At 34.4% G+C, this 23,572-nt stretch overlaps 1 protein-coding gene across 1 annotated transcript; it reads left to right on the top strand.

Annotated features, from left to right (window-relative positions):
- The first annotated feature begins 151 nt into the window (after positions 1-151).
- Positions 152-23,411, top strand: LOC138325907 (membralin-like). Its single transcript, XM_069271916.1, has 12 exons — positions 152-236; positions 6,700-6,932; positions 7,366-7,921; positions 8,210-8,320; positions 9,893-10,015; positions 10,314-10,414; positions 10,859-10,916; positions 11,522-11,605; positions 11,956-12,088; positions 12,662-12,761; positions 19,748-20,675; positions 20,735-23,411. The coding sequence occupies exons 2-11, from the start codon at positions 6,741-6,743 to the stop codon at positions 20,393-20,395; spliced, it is 2,106 nt and encodes a 701-aa protein (XP_069128017.1). The 5' UTR covers positions 152-236; positions 6,700-6,740; the 3' UTR covers positions 20,396-20,675; positions 20,735-23,411.
- Positions 23,412-23,572: the final 161 nt, after the last annotated feature.

Below are 23,572 nucleotides of genomic sequence, written 5' to 3'. Positions count from 1 at the left end.
CCTTCTTCATCTAAATAAATACTTATGCGTTAAATATATCCAATGTTTAGACATATAATAATTTACAAAACGTAAAAGTATGGAGATATGTCTTTTCATAACATTTATATCACCCACACGGATAATTAGTTTAAAATTAATTTTGTTAGAGACTAAGACTTGAGACGATAGACGAGTGTCATGGCTGAACCTCACTGAGCAAGTGGAAGCTGAAAAAGTTGGGATACAAAATAGAGGTTATTAGATAGTGCTAGAACTTTTAATTGGCATTTTCTATGATAAATTCGATCGATGTTTGAAACAAAAACTTAATATATCTTAAAATATAATTGATAAAAGGATGTACATTATGGATTAGGCACTTTTTTACTCTGAACCAAATTCAGGTTATCATCAAACGTTATGATCAAATGACGGTATTGTTCGTATTTGATTATATATGATTGATGAAAAACTGCTTCACAGTCAAACGAGCACACTAAAATCTGGTGTTATAAGGTCAAAACCCATTAATGCAACCGTTTTCTTGGAAAATCTAGCACTTAAAATTGTAGACCTCACCTGGTGACTGCAGCTGTTGTACACAAACTCATTAATTTACCTTGTGAAATGCCTAAGTACAGGTCATGTCACTGTGCTAAGTCAATGTTGTGTGATACAGTACTAGTGGTGACTAGTTTTAAGTTTCATATTATACGTGAAGTCAGTGATTGTACATTACAAGTGTTTCCATTAATATGTCCTGTTTATTGGTTATCATGTTTCCATGTGCAATGTTATTTAGGTTTGTGCTACACCCATAACATGAGAGTCGACTGGTCAGCCGGTTTTTTTATCAGACATTGTTTAGGTGACTGTCGACTCATTTCCGAAGGCCTATTTCTTTGATGCTTGTTCTACTCCAACAATGCTAGAGGTATAGCACGACCAGGGGTGTACAATTCCAAAAATTTTGCACTAGCCCAAGGGCTAGTAGCAACAATTTTTCACTAGCCCTGATCAGAATTCTACTAGCCCTATTTTTCGTTCATTTTCATATGCACATTTTACTCTATCTGGATTTTGTACAAACCTGTACAGAACAAATACATGTCTAAACAGTGTGTTAAATACCATATCTGCTAATAAAGATATCACACAGATTGTTTCACAGGAACCAGGTATTCATATAATAGTGAAAACATTATTGAGTCGATATTGATAATGCAACAATGCCATCGCATGCAAAATATTTCAGATTTGAAATTATAGTTCTTATATCACTCAAATATTTGCTTTAAAACTATCATTAGATGTAAAGAAAGAAAACATAATCAGTATATCTATTAAAGTTTAACTTTGATATTAAAGCTTAGCAAGGAAACATAACATGAATACAATCAGTATTAAATATCTGCTGTTTTCATTTTATATGTAAGATGAACTTATTAGAATTTAGTAAATAGTACAGTTCATGAAATTTTTGTAACAAAATCTTGAAGTAAAATTACTTTTTACTGATCTTACTTATTTTCCATGATTTTTATGAATATTAAAAAAAAACCTCCATTTTATCTAGTAACATTTGCATGAGATTTGAATAAAATGTTGCCAATTCCATAATTTCATATAAATTATTTCCAAGAACTGTACACAAATTCAGTTTGACAATTTACAATAAAATATTTTGTAAATGATTATTAAATTGCACTGCTAATTTTCATTTACAAGATTTCAATTCTATTTAAGTTATTTTGAAAAACATTTAGTGAATTTATTTGTGTCAATTAACTAAGCATACCTATATATGTATAGATCTGCAAGTGCACGGGACTAAAAATTACCATTATTTCATACTTCAAAACGATCCTCTATCCATCTCACAGCAGTAGTACTTTCTGAATCCAACCCTCATATACTCAAATTTATAACACTAAAATGATAGTGATGCTAAATAATATAACAGTCACTTCATAATTAATTTTTATCTAGAGTCTAGAAATCTAGATTTTCCCGTTCCCTGTCTGTCAACAACATCGGCAAACACATGGCCATCTGGGTCACTCAAGCGCTTAACTTTCACCAATTACATAACAAAGCGTTTGATGCACCTAGATGAAAAATGTTATTTACGTTTGGGAACCATCTGAGGTTGTAAAACTACACCACACATTTACTGCTAGTAGAATTCTGAACAGCAATAAAAGGCTAAACTGCTGATTTACAACTAAATTTCAATGTAAAGATAGATTTTTATCAGGAAATTTCCACTAGCCCACGGGCTAGTAATGATCGTGAAGCCACTAGCCCTGACCTGAAATTCACTAGCCCCGGACGTCGGGCTAGTGGAATTGTACACCCCTGACGACGAGACACTTTTGGAACATTACGTCGTGTCTAACCTCTAACTTCCGATAGGCCATTTACCCGATGCTGAGGGTAACATTTTCAAAGTTTGGATTGTGACAATAAAAAACGTTTAGATCATATTTAAAGTGAATAGTCAGGCAAAGAAAACCAGTCTAAATGCGTTCATTGGCCTTCCAAAAGTTCTCACATATTAATACCACGGCCAAGTTCTGCTTAGTTTCCCAGTTCTGACCATTAAAGTAAAGGAAAGTTGAAAGTATTGAAAGCGAGGTTGCGTGTAAATGTAACCACGGACATAGTCAGCCGGGAGGACGTATTAGGATTCCTATACTTTAAATTAATTTCTTCGTACGCAGCAGCCGGGAGGACGTATTAGGATTCCTATACTTTAAATTAATTTCTTCGTACGCAGACAGATTTTGGCGAGAGATTTTATTTTTCCATTTCATAAGAAATTATACTGGATACATTCACACCATTTTTACCGACTTTAGCCATCCTTGCCCGACTGTTCACTTTAAATAGTTATCAATGTCAAATATCTACCTCTTTTTCATAAATCAACAAGGTTTTTGACAAAATCAGCCGTAAAATCCATCAAAAACAAATATTTACATCTCCTAACGTAAACTTTCATGACCCAGGCAAAACTTCATGATGAAAGCGATCCGGTCGGTATATAGAAAAAATGAATTGCAAAGTCCCGAAAACGCTTGATTTGCCTTTACTTTTACTTGCATTCTGCCCGCTTGAATACATGTTCCGTTTTTTGTAGTAACCAGCCGCCATATTTAAAACTAGGTCAAAATGTTACGGAAGGGATTCATCAATTCTAATCTGCTATAATACTATTTTATGAGGCCTCAAGTTATGGGTTTCCTAGATAAATGGGATAATTAATACCTAAAATGTAAGTACACATCAATGTTATCACTGTTAGAGCTATAGATATTGATATTATTGCACTTTTCATTCCGTCTTCATCTGACGTCGGAAGCTGCATCAAAGAAATGACCCTTCGGAAATGAGAGTCGACAGTCAGCAAAATAAACGTCCGATAAAAAAATGGCTGACCAGTCGACTCTCATGTTATGGGAGTAATGCTCGTTCCTATGTGACATAATGTCAGATGAAGTCAGAAAGAAAAATGCAATGATATAAATATTTATAGCTCAAACTTTTTACAAGGATATCATCAATGTGTACTTACAGTTTAGGTATTGTTTATACCATAACTTGAAGCCTCATAAAATAGTATTCTAGCAGATTAAAAATGATGAATCTTTTAAGTAACATTTTGACCTAGTTTTAAATATGGTGGCTTGATTTGGTTACTACAAAAAACGGAATGTGAATTAAAGTGGGCAGAATGCAAGTAAAAGTGAATGCAGATCAAGCATTTTGGTGACTTTGCAATGTTTTTAGCTCACCTGGTCCGAAGGACCAAGGTGAGCTTATGCCATACCGTGGCGTCCGTCGTCCGTCCGTCCGTCCGTCAACAATCGACTTCTTCCATAACCGCTGGTCGGATTTCAACAAAATTTGGCTGGTAGCATCCTTATGGGCTACTAACTGAAAATTGTACAAATGATGGGGCTGACCCCCCAGGGGCCTGAGGGGCGGGGCCAAAAGGGGTCAATTTGGCTATTTCCATATAAACGACTTCTTCTCTGAAACCAAGCATGGGATAGCACCCATAATGCAATGGTAGCATCCTTATAGGATGGGGATTCAAAATTGTACAAATGATGGGGCTGACCCCCCGGGGGCCTGAGGGGCGGGGTCAAATGGGGTCCATTTGGCTATTTCCATATAAACGACTTCTTCTCTGAAACCAAGCATGGGATAGCACCCATAATGCAATGGTAGCATCCTTATAGGGTGGGGATTCAAAATTGTACAAATGATGGGGCTGACCCCCCAGGGGCCTGAGGGGCCGGGTCAAATGGGGTCCATTTGGCTATTTCCTTATAAACGACTTCTTCTCTGAAACCAAGCATGGGATAGCACCCATAATGCAATGGTAGCATCCTTATAGGGTGGGGATTCAAAATTGTACAAATGATGGGGCTGACCCCCCGGGGGCCTGAGGGGCGGGGTCAAATGGGGTCAATTTGGCTATTTCCATATAAACGACTTCTTCTCTGAAACTAAGCATGAGATAGCACTCATAATGCAATGGTAGTATCGTTATAGGGTAGGGATTAAAAATTGTACAAATGATGTGGCTGACCCCCCGGGGGCCTGAGGGGCGGGGTCAAAAGGGTTCAATTTGGCTATTTCCATATAAACGACTTCTTCTCTGAAACCAAGCATGGGATAGCACCCATAATGCAATGGTAGCATCCTTATAGGGTGGGGATTCAAAATTGTACAAATGATGGGGCTGACCCCCAGGGGGCCTGAGGGGCGGGGTCAAATGGGGTCAATTTGGCTATTTCCATATAAACGACTTCTTCTCTGAAACTAAGCATGAGATAGCACTCATAATGCAATGGTAGTATCTTTATAGGTTGGGGATTCAAAATTGTACAAATGATGTGGCTGACCCCCGGGGGGCCTGAGGGGCGGGGTCAAAAGGGTTCAATTTGGCTATTTCCATATAAACGACTTCTTCTCTGAAACCAAGCATGGGATAGCACCCATAATGCAATGGTAGCATCCTTATAGGATGGGGATTCAAAATTGTACAAATGATGGGGCTGACCCCCAGGGGGCCTGAGGGGCGGGGTCAAAAGGGGCCAATTTGGCTATTTCCATATAAACGACTTCTTCTCTGAAACTAAGCACGTTATAGCACCCATAATACAATGGTAGTATCCTTATAGTGTGGGAATTCAAAATTGTGCAAATGATAGGGCTGACCCCCCGGGGGCCTGAGGGGCGGGGTCAAAAGTGGTCAATTTCCATATAAATAACTTTTTCTCTGCAACTTAACATGGGATTATGCTCATAATGCAATGGTTACATCCTTATAGGGTTTGAATTCAAAATTTTGCAAATGATGGGGCTGACCCCCCGGGGGCCTGAAGGGTGGGGTCAAAAGGGGTCAATTTAGCTATTTCCATATAAACGACTTCTTCTCTGCAACTAAGAATGGAAGAGCACTTATAATGCAATGGTAGCATCCTTATAGGTTTGGGATTTGAAATTGTACAAATGATAGGGCTGACCCCCGGGGCCTTAGACGGCAATAGATGCGAGGTCAAAAGGTCAATTAGGCTACTATTTTCATATAAATTACTTTGTCTCTGAACCTATGTATTGGATAGCATATTTGTATGGTATCAATAGCATCATTGTATGGTTGTGATTCAAAATTAAACTTTGGGAGTCAATTTTGCTTATTTTTCTAATTGTCTGAGTCTTGTGATAATTACTAACAAAAAACCAGGTGAGCGATACAGGCCCTCTGGGCCTCTTGTTTATATTTACCGGCCGAATCATTATCATCTTGAAGTTTTGTCTGGGTCATGAAAGATTACATTAGGAGATGGAAATATTTGTTTTATTAAGCATTGATGTCACTATGAAAAAAAATTGTTTGCAAACTGTGAGAATCCGCTCTATCTATTTGATAAAATGAAGTATGTTTAAATGTAACATTATAGTGGTTTTTCAAGAGATTCTTTTTTCCGAATCAATACGCAACGTCAATGTCTCTATTGTGACGTTACGATAACGTCTGGGGTTTCGCGCCATTTTCGATTTTTTTCTCATAGTGGTATGCAAAAAAAAATATTGGCCAATCAGAAAGCCAGATTTGGTATGAAAACAAAGAAAAATTAATTATGATGGATTGTACAGCTGATTTTGTCAAAATATTGTTAAACTATGAAAAAGAGGAAGGCATTTGACATTGATGACTATTTAAATGTGATTTAAATTTCGTATTGTCACAATCCCAACCTTCAATATGTAACCCTCAGTATCGGGTAAATCACTTTTTGACCTAACATTTTCAAGGTGTCTCATTGTGCTATACCTCTAACATTGTTTGTGCGTAACAGGTTTAAAGACAATCTATTGGAAATAGAAATAGAAAATAAGAAAGAAATGCTGGCCTGTGAAATTATTGTGTGGATCCCTATGTATAGCCATGTATGCATAAATTTCGGAAGTACATGTACCCAAATAATATCTGGGAATGGGCCAACTTTGTGATTTGGGATCCATTATTTTGGTGATATAGATGAAAAAATAGCTGTAAATATATACTCTCATACCAAGAATGAGCACTTTAGATAGCCCTTGCAACTATTATCACCTGTCCATGTACTAATGTACATTTCAGATTCCACTACATTTTCCTGAGCTTGTTCATGTTAACTCAGTAAATATTTTTTATAGTTACAGGAAATTAGCTCCTGTACTGGGACGGACAAGGGGCTATGAATAACCCAGACCTGGAGAACAACAACAATAACGATGGTCGGCGTAACCAGGGAAGAGGACCACAGAACCCATTGGTTAATGTACGCGATAGACTGTTCCATGCCCTATTCTATAGAATAGCTCTGACTTATGCCAGAACATTCCCTAAACCTGTCAGGAGAATTCTGGAATTTGCTGTACTCCTTAAGGTAACACACTTTATTATAATGATAAAAAAATCTTTTACAATTGATCACTTGAAAGAATTGGTTGGTAGTTATATATATAAATGATCAATCATTCATTTTTAATTAGTCAATAATCTTTTACAAAAGATGTAACATGCATATTTTGCCAGGTTATATACTATGAAGCTCTGAATATAATCTTTTTAAGATTTTCAGTTGATGTTCTGAAAATGAATGAGTTTTGAGGGGATAAAAAATACAGATCTTGTCTACTATTTGTTTTCAAAATGTAATGATATTTATGAAATGTTTTTTTCAGTGAATAGATTATGAGAAATTAGAATTGGTTATTTATAGCTCAGGATTTCATTATAGATTGAGGATTTTAAACAATAATTGCACTAAATATTTCTAATATTTGTTCGTGACTAATCAATATGTTTTCATTTTACAGGCTTTGTGTGTTTTGGCCATCTTGGCATACATCCACATAGTGTTTGCGCGGACACCTATCAACTGTCTGTCAAGCATCCAGAAGACCTGGCCCAGACACGGAATCCTAAGGGTTGAGATAGTACAGAATGCTTCGGAGAACTACAGCCTCGTTAACTCATATGAGAAAGAGTACTCTGACTTCAGTTTACATTTGTTCAATGATCATGCAGAGGAAGAGCAGGAAACAGAGGATGATGAAACAACGACACCAAAAACAGACGATATATTCCCTAGTAATGGACAATATACAAATTTGTCAGGAGTGAATGAGACCATAGTAGAAATCCTTGATGTAACAGAGGAGAATAAAGAGTCTATCGGAGAAAGCAAAGAGGCCATTTCTCTAGACGACCCAGGAGGAGAGGCGGAAACAGAACATCCAGAAGTTGAAGAAAAGAGTGAGGATGGGAACGTCACCAAGCCGATTCAAAACACCAACACTGTCAGTGACACAGGTTACGAAACCTTCACTGATTCTTATCCTCTGTCAGAAATAGAAATGCTGGCCAAAGTAGGTTAGTAACATGTTTTATGTGAACAATTCAAGTCATTATTTCATTATATGAAATGATTTTGATTTTCTTATTCCAATGTCTTTTGAGAATTTAGTTGTATTTGTATTTCCAATTTGTACAGTAAATCTATGAGGAATTTTTTCGAATTTCCTGCTCAAGTTTCCTCATTGAACAGGAGTATTATCAGTATCAATTTGACACATTAATCTTTGATTACTTGTTTATTTTCATACCTGATTATTCAGTATTTGAATTTGTGTTAGTTCACATTTTATGGTGTATTTTCAGTATGGCCAGAAGAGAAGTACATTGTGGAATATGCACTGGAGTATGGTTTTTTGAGGCTTTCTCCGAAGACAAGACAGAGACTTAATATAACAGTCATGCTCGTGACATTAGGTTGGTACAAATTGTCAGAAACTAGATGTGATGGGACTGCTTATCGCAATGATCTATTAAGAAAGAATATGTTAGGTAATGGTAAGAAATGAAGATAAGTGCTTGATGGCTCTTTTAATTTGAAGTGCAATTTACTTACTGCTATTGTTTAGTGTTCATTTAAAACAGAAGGATTATCAATATACAGTGGACCCTCGATAATCCGAACAACTTCGTTCCCAGCCTAAACCGTCCGGATTACGAGTTTTCCGGACTGCTGAATTCTGTGGTCTTAGTCAATTAAATTGTCACGTACGAGTTACTCCCTTTGACCTTGTAATCGATGATACGCTTTTATGTAATCTACGTGTATCAAAATTAATACTTTGTTTGTTATGTTTTATAGGCATTTTTTATATCATTACATTAAGAATATTGAATAAACGTATTTCTTTTTCAAAATACGAAACCTAATTGTTAATTGTGTACTATGTATGCATATAACTACGTATCCCACTCTTGATCTGTCGTACGGCAAATTGCCTAATATCATTTATGTTCTTGGCATAAAAAACAAATAGTTGTGAACATTTTATGAACTCATATAATTGTTATTTTGTATAATGTGTGTTTTTAATGACAATTTCTACAAGTCTTTGCTTTCTGACATACAGACGTGTGTAACAACCACGCACCCGTTCAAGTCTAACTTCGTCCACAATGTCACACACGTGTAAATGGCATGTGCCGTAGCCTTTATATCTTATACCACAGACGATGAATTCGAATAGATTCACATACATTTAAAATTCTTATTGATTTTGTGAGTATTATCTCACTTTATTGCATGAGATACTCATAGCGATATATTCTGCATGCGAAACAGTATACGTACCCGTACCCAAGCTCAAACTGTTAAAAGCGTGTTGCTATACATATATTGCATATCTCAATAATAACACTTGAGGTTTGATCTCCTATAGAAAACCAATGAACCGTTACATGACTGCATGTACCCGTGTGAAAGGTGTTCAGGTAAACGCCCGTGGCTATGACCTGGCAGCCGTCGTTATGACAACACACTCAGTCAAGTGATTGAGTGTATTGTACACATGGCTGTAGCTGGCCTTGGATTTTCTCGGCACGTGGCGACAACAAATTGTCCGGATTATTGCGGAAATTTATTAACGAAAATGACATTCCGTTCCCAAAATGGAGTTCCGGATTCGGAATACGAATTTTCGGACTAGTGAGTATTAATAACGTTACGGAAATCCGTTCCCTGACATATCTGTTCGGATTGTGAGTTTTCCGGACTACCGACGTCCGGATTATCGCGGATCCACTGTAAGACATTAAGAATCCTGCAGCGATTGCCATAGGTAACGCACCATATCATTTCAATAAAACAAATATTTAATCCTTTTATTGTAACAATTTTATCAAGTTTTTTCAGTAGAAATTTCATTTCTCCTACATAAATTCTGTGCCCTTGAAATCCCTGGTTTTAAAGGTTTTCAGTACATAAACCTGTACCATTAAAATGTCCCCATGAAATAAGTTATTCAGGATGAAAACTTGTGCCACTTTCAGATCCCACAAAGGATGAATGTTTTGGTGACACTATCAGTAGGTTTTTGCTGGATGAGTTCCTAGGCTACGATGATATCCTGATGTCCAGTATAAAACAGTTGGCTGAGCATGAGGACAACAAAGGTAAATAATGTCAGTGACAGAGTTATCATTTAGGACCGAGATTAGCTGGCAATGACTTTTACCTTTATTCCTTATCTTAATATGATTTAAAGAGGATTAATTATAATTTAATTTATTCTAGTAAACAGTATTATGTACATTAATTGATTGATTGACGTATGGTTAAATAAGTCTTTCAAAATCAAATTAATCTTTGAACAAACAATAATAACACGCACAAAATATTCTTAGGCGAAGTATTAAAAGGACTTGTCAAATTTTGACTGTTTGATACATTGTTATAGGTGTATACTTGTAGGTTACCTGAGAAATGTTGTGACGGGGGAACACTATCGATTTGTCAGTATGTGGATGGCGAGAAGCTCTTATCTAGCCGCAGCGTTCATTATGTTGGTCTTTGTAAGTACATTATACCAGGAATTTATTTTGTATAACATTGGAGAACTTTAATATTTCTGCTCAATATACAGAATTTATTATTAAACGTTATTTTGCTTACAATTTACTTTCACAATCAACGTAAAGTGTTCTCCGCCAATCAATATCTACCTCAATATGTTGTACGTTATTGCCATTGATTTTTAAAATCTACGAAAGTGAATCTTTGTGAATGTGTTTTGAAATGGATATAATGAAATTTTAAAGTTTTGTTGTCCTATATTGTATTATATTTTGACATCAGTGATTATATACCAGATAGTCAGGAAATATTAAAAAAAATGATATTGGTGTAACTGGGATATGCTTACAGATGAATTAATGTGTATATTGTTTTTCAGTACAGTTTGCAAGATTTTAAACTATATATTTCATGTAAATGTATGTATATTTTATTGGTTTCAGACATTATCAGTGTCAACATTACTAAGATATTCTCATCATCAAATTTTCATCTTCATTGGTAAGAACTAATTAAATATTCTGGATGTGTATTAATCTTTAGTAATCGTTTCTGTGAGTAAAGGACTAATTTGTCCACATAGATTAGGATTTGTGTTTGTAGCACATTTCTGTGTAAGGATAAATTGTTCAGCTGACGTTCTACCATGAGCCCTCTATCTTTGGACTGTTAGTTTTATTCCAGTTGTGTAGCAGTTGTCGGGTACAAGCTGCAGGTGGCTGTTGTCGATTTTAAATCTAGAATTGGTGTCTTTGCTTATTACTAAACATGTCAAATACTTTAACAAAATATTCAAAAACAAATCTATCCTTAAAAATACATATTATCAATAGCCACTGAAAGTTGTTCATGACATGGTACATTTCATAGCTTCTTTGTTTTAGTGTAATTGGTTTTCTATTATCAACAGAAAAATCAAATCAATTTGTTCTGATAAATGCCTTTTATCTTATGTTTTAATCAGATGTTTCATGTACATCAATATAAATAAAATAATGCCAGTCAAAGTCGTCATTATAGTAGCTCTTAAAGTCTGAAGATTCATTAACATTTGAATATGCTGAGATAGTGTGTGTTTGAACTGAATGTTGTTTTGTAATTTTCAGTTGATTTACTACAAATGTTGGAGATGAATGTGACTGTTGCTTTCCCAGCTGCTCCTCTGCTTACTGTTATACTGGCACTTGTTGGTAAGTACACACCTTATCTACAGACACAATGGTCAAATGGCGACTGTACGAGCTATGAAACCAAATATTAAAAAATAAGGTTTTCAGGCACTGATAATGATATTTGAGGGCACTTAATAAAGGTATTGGTATTACCTGATGTTGTAATTTTAGATTGTCTTCAATACATTGGTCTCCTAACACCTCACTCACACCTATGGATTATACTGACTGTGTTTTTCACAATTCCCTCTATAATTTTGACTCTACTGTCATTTTGAATGTTTCTTTGACTTTCTTATACAAAGATAAAACTAAGCCGATAATCTATTGCATGCTACAGAATTTTTTTTTCTGTTGTATTTTCACAGGCATGGAGGCTATAATGTCTGAGTTCTTTAACGATACAACCACAGCATTCTACATCATCTTGATAGTGTGGATAGCGGATCAGTACGACGCTATCTGTTGTCATACTGACATCAGTAAAAGACATTGGTTAAGGTAAGGAATGACTGCTTTTCTGGTCAAAATGGCAAATTTCAAGCAATCTGATAAAAATACAGATCCTTATAACCACTCCATTTAATAAAGGATCTGACAACATCCCATAAGAGGTCATGTTCAGATGATCTGTATACAACCTGTACTTCAGATCAAATACATTTTCTGCACCTTACTATATCAGTTGAAAACATCAGTTCATCCCAGTATACATATACATTTAGCATTGTTGTGCTATTTGGGCGAGATGACTACATACACAAAAACAATTCTGACAGCAGAAATTTGATTGGCCATTTCCAAAGGTCACCAGAATGTGACCTCTAATGGGATGTTGTCAGATCCTCATTTCTCTGTTATTATTCAAAGCCCTTTTCAGCCAGTTAATCGCAAACTATGTAATGGTGTTCTTAATCTAAAATGCTTGCATTGGATTACACATGCCGCGGTAAGTTACACGGAAACATCACTGAAACAAAAAAATGTTTCTTTGCAGTAATAAAATTTGTAGCCATCACATTAGTATTTTTGGTTGTTTAAATTGATACATTGGTATCCTTTTTTATGTTGCAGATTTTTCTACCTGTACCATTTTGCATTCTATGCCTACCACTACCGTTTTAATGGGCAATACAGTGGCCTAGCCCTGTTTACATCCTGGCTGTTCATACAGGTACTTATACAAACAGTTTACCTTAGTCTCACATTTCACAACAGTTGAGGAACTTTAGTTGTTGCTTTTCTGACAGGATTTAAGTCCACTTCTGGTAGTAAATCACATTCAATCAACTTGAAACTTGGTTATTTTTTGTACTGTGGACAAAGAGCCAACTTTGGTTAGGGGAAGAGGTTTTCACCTAGCTCTGGTATTTTTGGGGTCCATAATACTGAGAATTAGTATTGGATATTGGTAAAGATGCTCTTTGCATCAGTCAGAAGACAAGGACAAGAAATTTAGGAAATTTTTGTCATTTTATTTAACTTTTAGACTCACATTATTAATATCTACATCTTTTTGGCCACATTATCATATCTACCCCTGATTGGCCACATTATCAATATCTACCCCTTATTGGCCACATTAACAATATCTACACCTTATTGACCACATTATCAATATCTACCCCTTATTGACCACATTATCATATCTACAACTTATTGGCCACATTATCAATATCTACACCTTATTGGCCACATTATCAATATCTACACCTTATTGGCCACGTTAACAATATCTACACCTTATTGGCAACATTATCATATCTACACATTATTGGCCACATTATCAATATTTACACCTTATTGGCCATGTTATCAATATCTACACCTTATTGGCCACATTATCAATATCTACACCTTATTGGCCACATTATCAACATCTACACATTATTGGCCACATTATCAATATTTACACCTTATTTGCCACATTATCATATCTACACATTATTGGCCACATTATCAATATTTACACCTTATTGGCCACATTATCAATATTTACACCTTATTGGCCACATTATCAATATCTACACCTTATTGGCCGCATTATCAACATCTACAACTTATTGGCCACATTATCAATATCTACACCTTATTGGCCACATTATCAACATCTACAACTTATTGGCCATATTATCAACATCTACAACTTATTGGCCGCATTATCAATATCTACACCTTATTGGCCACATTATCAACATCTACAACTTATTGGCCGCATTATCAACATCTACAACTTATTGGCCACATTATCAATATCTACACCTTATTGGCCACATTATCAATATCTACACCTTATTGGCCACATTATCAACATCTACAACTTATTGGCCACATTATCAATATCTACACCTTATTGGCCACATTATCAATATCTACACCTTATTGGCCGCATTATCAACAACTACAACTTATTGGCCGCATTATCAACATCTACAACTTATTGGCCACATTATCAATATCTACACCTTATTGGCCATATTATCAATATATACACCTTATTGGCCACATTATCAATATCTACACCTTATTGGCCACATTATCAACATCTACAACTTATTGGTCGCATTATCAATATTTACAACTTATTGGCCGCATTATCAATATCTACAACTTATTGGCCACATTATCAATATCTACACCTTATTGGCCACATTATCAATAGTTACACCTTATTGGCCACATTATCAATATCTACACCTTATTGGCCACATTATCAACATCTACACCTTATTGGCCACATTATCAATATCTACAACTTATTGGCCACATTATCAATATCTACAACTTATTGGCCACATTATCAACATCTACAACTTATTGGCCACATTATCAATATTTACACCTTATTGGCCACATTATCAATATCTACTTATCAACACCTTATTGGCCACATTATCAATATTTACACCTTATTGGCCACATTATCAATATTTACACCTTATTGGCCACATTATCAATATTTACACCTTATTGGCCACATTATCAATATCTACAACTTATTGGCCACATTATCAATATCTACAACTTATTGGCCACATTATCAACATCTACAACTTATTGGCCGCATTATCAATATCTACACCTTATTGGCCACATTATCAACATCTACAACTTATTGGCTGCATTATCAATATTTACAACTTATTGGCCACATTATCAATATCTACACCTTATCGGCCACATTATCAACATCTACAACTTATTGGCTGCATTATCAATATTTACAACTAATTGGTCACATTATCAATGTTTACACCTTATTGGCCACATTATCAATATTTACACCTTATTGGCCACATTATCAATATCTACACCTTATTGGCCACATTATCAATATTTACACCTTATTGGCCACATTATCAATATTTACCCCTTATTGGCCACATTATCAACATCTACAACTTATTGGCTGCATTATCAATATTTACACCTTATTGGCCACATTATCAATATTTACACCTTATTGGCCACATTATCAATATCTACACCTTATTGGCCACATTATCAATATCTACACCTTATTGGCCACATTATCAACATCTACAACTTATTGGCCGCATTATCAACATCTACAACTTATTGGCCGCATTATCAATATCTACCCCTTATTGGCCGCATTAACAATATCTACACCTTATTGGCAACATTATCAATATATACACATTATTAGCCACATTATCAATATCTATACCTTATTGGCCACATTATCATATCTACAACTTATTGGTCACATTATCAATGTCTACATCTTATTGACCACATTATCAATATCTACATCTTATTGGCCACATTATCAATGTCTACACCTTATTGGCAACATTATCAATATATACACATTATTAGCCACATTATCAATATCTATACCTTATTGGCCACATTATCATATCTACAACTTATTGGTCACATTATCAATGTCTACATCTTATTGACCACATTATCAATATCTACAACTTATTGGCCACAATATCGATATTTACACATTATTGGCCACATTATCAACATCTATATCTTATTGGCCACATTATCAATATCTACACCTTATTATAAATGTAATGAATATCTACACCTTATTGGCCACATTATCAAAATCTACATCTTATTGGCCACAATATCGATATCTACACCTTATTGGCCACATTATCAACATCTACAACTTATTGGCCGCATTATCAATATCTACAACTTATTGGCCGCATTATCAATATCTACCCCTTATTGGCCGCATTAACAATATCTACACCTTATTGGCAATATTATCAATATATACACATTATTGGCCACATTATCAATATATATACCTTATTGGCCACATTATCATATCTACAACTTATTGGTCACATTATCAATATCTACATCTTATTGGCCACATTATCAATATCTACACCTTATTGGCCACATTATCAATATCTACACCTTATAAACCATGTTATCAATATCTACACCTTATAAACCATGTTATCAATATCTACACCTTATTATAAATGTAATGAATATCTACACCTTATTGACCACATTATCAATATCTACACCTTATTGGCCACAATATCGATATCTACACATTATTGGCCACATTATCAATGTCTACATCTTATTGACCACATTATCAATATCTACAACTTATTGGCCACATTATCATATCTACATCTTATTGGCCACATTATCATATCTACCCCTTATTGGCCACATTATCAATATCTACATCTTATTGGCCACATTATCATATCTACCCCTTATTGGCCACATTATCAATATCTACATCTTATTGGCCACATTATCATATCTACCCCTTATTGGCCACATTATCAATATCTACATCTTATTGGCCACATTATCATATCTACCCCTTATTGGCCACATTATCAATATCTACACCTTATTGGCCACATTATCAATATTTACACATTATTGGCCACAATATCAATATCTACACATTATTGGCCACATTATCAATATCTACAACTTATTGGCCGCATTATCAACATCTACAAACTTATTGGCCGCATTATCAATATCTACCCCTTATTGACCGCATTAACAATATCTACACCTTATTGACCACATTATCACCATCTACACCTTATTGACCACATTATCAATATCTATACCTTATTGGCCACAATATCGATATCTACACATTATTGGCCACATTATCAATGTCTACATCTTATTGACCACATTATCAATATCTACATCTTATTGGCCACATTATCAATATCTACACCTTATTGGCAACATTATCAATATATACACATTATTAGCCACATTATCAATATCTATACCTTATTGGCCACATTATCATATCTACCAACTTATTGGTCACATTATCAATGTCTACATCTTATTGACCACATTATCAATATCTACCCCTTATTGGCCACATTATCATATCTACCCCTTATTGGCCACATTATCAACATCTATATCTTATTGGCCACATTATCAATATCTACACCTTATTATAAATGTAATGAATATCTACACCTTATTGGCCACATTATCAAAATCTACATCTTATTGGCCACAATATCGATATCTACACCTTATTGGCCACATTATCAACATCTACAACTTATTGGCCGCATTATCAATATCTACAACTTATTGGCCGCATTATCAATATCTACCCCTTATTGGCCGCATTAACAATATCTACACCTTATTGGCAATATTATCAATATATACACATTATTAGCCACATTATCAATATATATACCTTATTGGCCACATTATCATATCTACACCTTATTGGCCACAATATCGATATTTACACATTATTGGCCACATTATCAATGTCTACATCTTATTGACCACATTATCAATATCTACCCCTTATTGGCCACATTATCATATCTACCCCTTATAAACCATGTTATCAATATCTACACCTTATTATAAATGTAATGAATATCTACACCTTATTGACCACATTATCAATATCTACACCTTATTGGCCACATTATCAATATCTACACCTTATTGGCCACATTATCAATATCTACATCTTATTGACCACATTATCAATATCTACACCTTATTGACCACATTATCAATATCTACACCTTATTGGCCACATTATCAATATCTACACCTTATTGGCCACATTATCAATATCTACACCTTATTGGCCACATTATCAATATCTACACCTTATTGACCACATTATCAATATCTACACCTTATTGGCCACATTATCAATATCTACACCTTATTGGCCACATTATCAATATCTACCCCTTATTGGCCACATTAACAATATCTACACCTTATTGACCACATTATCAATATCTACCCCTTATTGACCACATTATCATATCTACAACTTATTGGCCACAATATCGATATTTACACATTATTGGCCACATTATCAACATCTACATCTTATTGACCACATTATCAATATCTACACCTTATTGGCCACATTATCAATATCTACACCTTATTGGCCACATTATCAATATCTACAACTTATTGGCCACAATATCGATATTTACACATTATTGGCCACATTATCAACATCTATATCTTATTGGCCACATTATCAATATCTACACATTATTGGCCACATTATCAATATCTACACCTTATTGGCCACATTATCAATATCTATACCTTATTGGCCACATTATCAATATCTACACCTTATTGGCCACATTATCAATATCTACACCTTATTGGCCACATTATCAACATCTATATCTTATTTGCCACATTATCAATATCTACACATTATTGGCCACATTATCAATATCTACACCTTATTGGCCACATTATCAATATCTACACCTTATAAACCATGTTATCAATATCTACACCTTATTGGCCACATTATCAATATCTACACCTTATTGGCCACATTATCAATATCTACACCTTATTGGCCACATTATCAATATTTACACCTTATTGGCCACATTATCAATATCTACACCTTATTGGCCACATTATCAATATCTATACCTTATTGGCCACATTATCAATATCTACACCTTATTGGCCACATTATCAATATCTACACCTTATTGGCCACATTATCAATATCTACACCTTATTGGCCACATTATCAATATCTACACCTTATTGGCCACATTATCAATATCTACACCTTATTGGCCACATTATCAATATCTACACCTTATTGGCCACATTATCAATATCTTCAACTTATTGGCCACATTATCAATATCTACACCTTATTGGCCACTTTATCAATATCTACACCTTATTGGCCACATTATCAATATTTACACCTTATTGGCCACTTTATCAATATCTACACCTTATTGGCCACATTATCAATATCTACACCTTATTGGCCACATTATCAATATCTATACCTTATTGACCACATTATCAATATCTACACCTTATTGGCCACATTATCAATATCTACACCTTATTGGCCACATTATCAATATCTACACCTTATTGGCCACATTATCAATATCTACACCTTATTGGCCACATTATCAATATCTATACCTTATTGGCCACATTATCAATATCTACACCTTATTGGCCACATTATCAATATCTACACATTATTGGCCACATTATCAATATCTACACCTTATTGGCCACATTATCAATATCTACACCTTATTGACCACATTATCAATATCTACACCTTATTGACCACATTATCAACATCTACACCTTATTGACCACATTATCAATATCTATACCTTATTGACCACATTATCAATATCTACACCTTATTGACCACATTATCAATATCTATACCTTATTGACCACATTATCAATATCTACACCTTATTGACCACATTATCAATATCTACACCTTATTGGCCACATTATCAATATTTACACCTTATTGGCCACATTATCATATCTACAACTTATTGGTCACATTATCAATATCTACACCTTATTGGTCACTTTATCAATATCTACACCGTATTGGCCACGTTATCAATATCTACACATTATTGGCCACATTATTAATATCAACACCTTATTGACCACATTATCAATATCTACACCTTATTGGCCACATTATCAATACTACACCTTATTGGCCACTGGGCTGTGGGATGTAGTGCTGATATACTTTGATTGTTTTATCATAGATCATAAACATTTTTAAGTGTCTGACTTCCTTGGTTTAGAAATAGACTCCTGATGTTGTTTCCTTTGTTGCAGCATTCCATGATATACTTCTTCCACCACTATGAACTGCCGGCAATCCTTCAGCAAGCTCGGATACAGCAGATAGTTAACCAGAACCAGCAACATACTACTCCAGACCCTGCTCCCAGCCAGACTGGCCAAACAGTCACTCCAAATGGACAGGTGCCAACGACCAACGTGGACGCTGGTCAAGCTCCGTCATCTCCCTCTAACAACAGTGCTATGTATCAGCCTGCTACTCCTACAGCGGGAGAGGAGGCCAGCAACAATCTATCTGATATGTCACCTATACCGCCATCATCTGAAGCTAGCCATACACAAGCAGAGAGCAATTCAAATAATTCAAATGAAAGCGATCAAGTATATGCAAGTAATAATTTAGAAAATGATAATTTGATAAATAATGATATAAATCGGAGAACTTTGGACGAAAAAAATCTGTCTTCTTCCTCTGGTGAAACAAATGGTGCTTCTAACGGTGTTCATATACCTGACACAGGTGGGCTGGAAACAGGGCAGACAACTGCAACAGTAGAGGGAGATAACTCACCTACTCTTCATCAACATTGTGATAAAACTGTAGTTCCTACATCAGAACATTCTAATGTTGATTCACAGAAAACAAACAGTGATTCGTCAGAGGCCGGTGCCACAGGTTAATCAATGTATTGTATTGCTGATTCTTCACCTAATTCATTCATGCCTTTTACTTTTATTCATCCAAGATGCCTGTTTCTATAGAAACCAAATCTTGGGAGATCAGTCTTTCGATGGATTCTATTATTAACAGCAGGGCTGTTGTTGTATATTTTGTTAGATTCATGTTTTGAAATGTCTGTATTTATCTGCCAAAGATTGGACAGGATGGGTTTGTAAGTGTGAATGTTGATGAATGGTTGTTAGAGGATGTAAATAGTATAGTGCAATGGGTGTTAGGAAGGTGTGGAATCTGTCCTTGTTAGAGGATGTAAATAGTATAGTGCAATGGATGTTAGGAAGGTGTGGAATCTGTCCTTTTACTAATGAAGAAAAAGTGTTTTTATGATAGAATATAAATTATTGAAAATGTTAATGTACGTATTTGTTTACATGTATATACTTCAGCTTTCATCAGATACAATTCTGATTCGATTCAAAACTAAAATTTAAAATATTATTGTTAGCTGATTTCGAAGAAAAGTTTCTCTGAAAATTGAAAAAAATAGCCTTCAATAATTGTCCACTAATTTATGATTTGTTTAATGGATTTTGTTTTCATATTTAATGATATACTTAAACATTTCCTAATTTATTTATATGTTCAACCACAAGTCAAATGGCAAATAATAAATTATTAAAAACATTTACATATGTCACTGAGTTTGTGGTATAAGTCATGAGATCATAAATTGTTCAGATATTGAACATAGCAGAATTTTATACCAATTTATTTTCAAGTTTTTACTAGGTTTAAGCGTCAAATTGTTCAAAGACTGTTCAAGAGGATATCTTCTGTGTTTGATAGAATTGAAAATATGTAATAATTTGCCACAAACAGAATTGAAAAGTAATCCATGATTATTTATTTACCATTATCAACATTCCTTATGAATCTAAAGTCACGAGCCATATTTGAATTGCGGCTTTTACTGCCGTTCTATTATAAGGTAGCATGATTGTACTACAGTACAAGTGTATTGACTCAATGTAGTAGATTACAATATAGATTATAACAGAACGGCAGTAGTAACACCTTCAGATAAATTTTTTGGCTTATTTCTGTCTTCAGAAAACTTTGTTTATTGAATACTATGATGTAAATAGAAAAAATGCCATTTATTTTCATTTTGAATATGAATATTTAAACCAACGTTCGTTCTTGGCTTCTATTTTGCAATTTCCAATTAAAGGTATATTCATGTACATTTAGTTTTGTGGAATTCAAATTAAATTGAATGATTTTGGGCAGATATCTGTGTGCGGAGATAAACTTTTTCGAAGCTACTTCGATTACAAAATTCACACAAAAAATGATTACACAGGAGAGAAAGTTGGTTAACAGTAATTTAAGTGATATGTTTCCCATATATTGTTATACAATAGGATTAAAAATAGGTGTGAATGTGTGTTGTAAGTTCTGATCTAAATATAGATAGGATTGGAATGAATGTTGTCAATTCTGAAAGTGTCTCAGTGGAAATGTTTGTATATCAAAAAGTCCAAATGTAAATACATGTGAGTTTTTGTATCTGCATACACAAGTTAAATATGATGAATATTAACCATTAACTTAAACAGAAATATTAGTGACAGCTTCCACTGTGATGATTAGTTTACTATAGTTTTACTGGAACAGGATAGGGTTCAATTTCATACCAAACAATACATGTACATATGTATAATATTTTACCAAATTATAAACACCCTTGGTGCTTGCATTAATTGAAAAATCAAGGGAATTTGAAGATAGATTACTTGATATAGTGATAATACACTTTTCCGGAGATACGTTTTCAAATACATGTTATTTGTACATGTAACTTTACCAGAAGCAAGGATACTTTGTACCTTTGGCAGTGACACACAGTATTTCTTAGCATTACAAGACATCAGAAATCTTGATGTCCTAATGTGTTGAAGAGGGGGAATGGACCACTCTATTAGACATATATATCCAGTAAAGGTCATTAACATTTAAGATTTGATTTTCATTGTTATACTGACCACTCTCTAGTGCCATACAAAATGTGCTCAGATTTTGGTGCAAAACTTAGGATAATTAGAATGCAAAAAAAAAAGTCTGGAACATTGTAAAAATTACAAGTAGTACAATTATAATTAAGTAAAAGCTCCAAGTGCTTGATTTGTAAAATATATTGATTTATATTTCCTGTTTTGACCTACAAGAGTCGCCATACATATATATATACACTATACAGTACAAGTGCTTGTCTCCGACGCTGTCCTTGGTTACTGGGAATACATGTGTTTGATTGGATGATCAAGCCAGATTGTGTCTGATGCAGTCAGAAATATTGAACAGAATTTTCTAAACTGCAAAGTGGAACAAAATAATATTAGGTGCAAACAAACTATGAAATCTTTGTTTTCATTTTAAACTGTGGTTGGTACTTAGATTGATAATCCCATCATGTTTTAATTGATATGAAACTTTGCCTACTTTACATGTTTAAATCTCATCCAACTCACAATTGAACTAACATTGTTTAGTATTTTGTTATTTAAAACGTACCTGATGTGTTGGATCCTTCTTAGGGAAAATTCTATCAATTTTGCTTAGAAAACAGCAAGAAGTAATGTTCAGAGGTCTTTTAAAACTACAGTAATTTTCACATTTCCCTGATATACAGTATCTGATTAATTTACACATGATTTGTTTCCACTTCTCATTATGAAGATTTGGAACTTTAAACCCTTGGAAAGTCCTTCAGTTACAATCAAATACAGTGGATACTGCATAGCTGGTGACTTCTGCAGGAATTACCATATATTAGCAATTTTGCAAAAATATTTTGCTGTAGAATTGTTTATTGGGGTCAGAACGGTACATAAATGCTTGAACAATAAACCCAATGTGCTTGTTGAAATAGTCTTGCTTTTCAGACCAACCTTTCATCACAGTAATGAAAACTTTCATATATTTATAAAATTTCAGGATTAAATTTTGGAAATCGTATTTGTTTCATGTTATGTTTTGAAAAACAAAATGATGTGGTTTGAAATACATGTAGTCCCCAGAAAAAGTCCTGATTGTGATTCTGTAAAGATAGAGATTCTCATGAATTCCAAAGATGTAATGAAAATGAAATAATTTCACTTCTGAGCTCGCCTCTCAAA

This window comes from Argopecten irradians, chromosome 6 (assembly GCF_041381155.1).
Source record: "Argopecten irradians isolate NY chromosome 6, Ai_NY, whole genome shotgun sequence".
Classification (NCBI taxonomy): Eukaryota; Metazoa; Mollusca; class Bivalvia; order Pectinida; family Pectinidae; genus Argopecten; species Argopecten irradians.
Note: the sequence above shows the minus strand (reverse complement) of the source record. Positions and strands in the feature narration are given on the sequence as shown.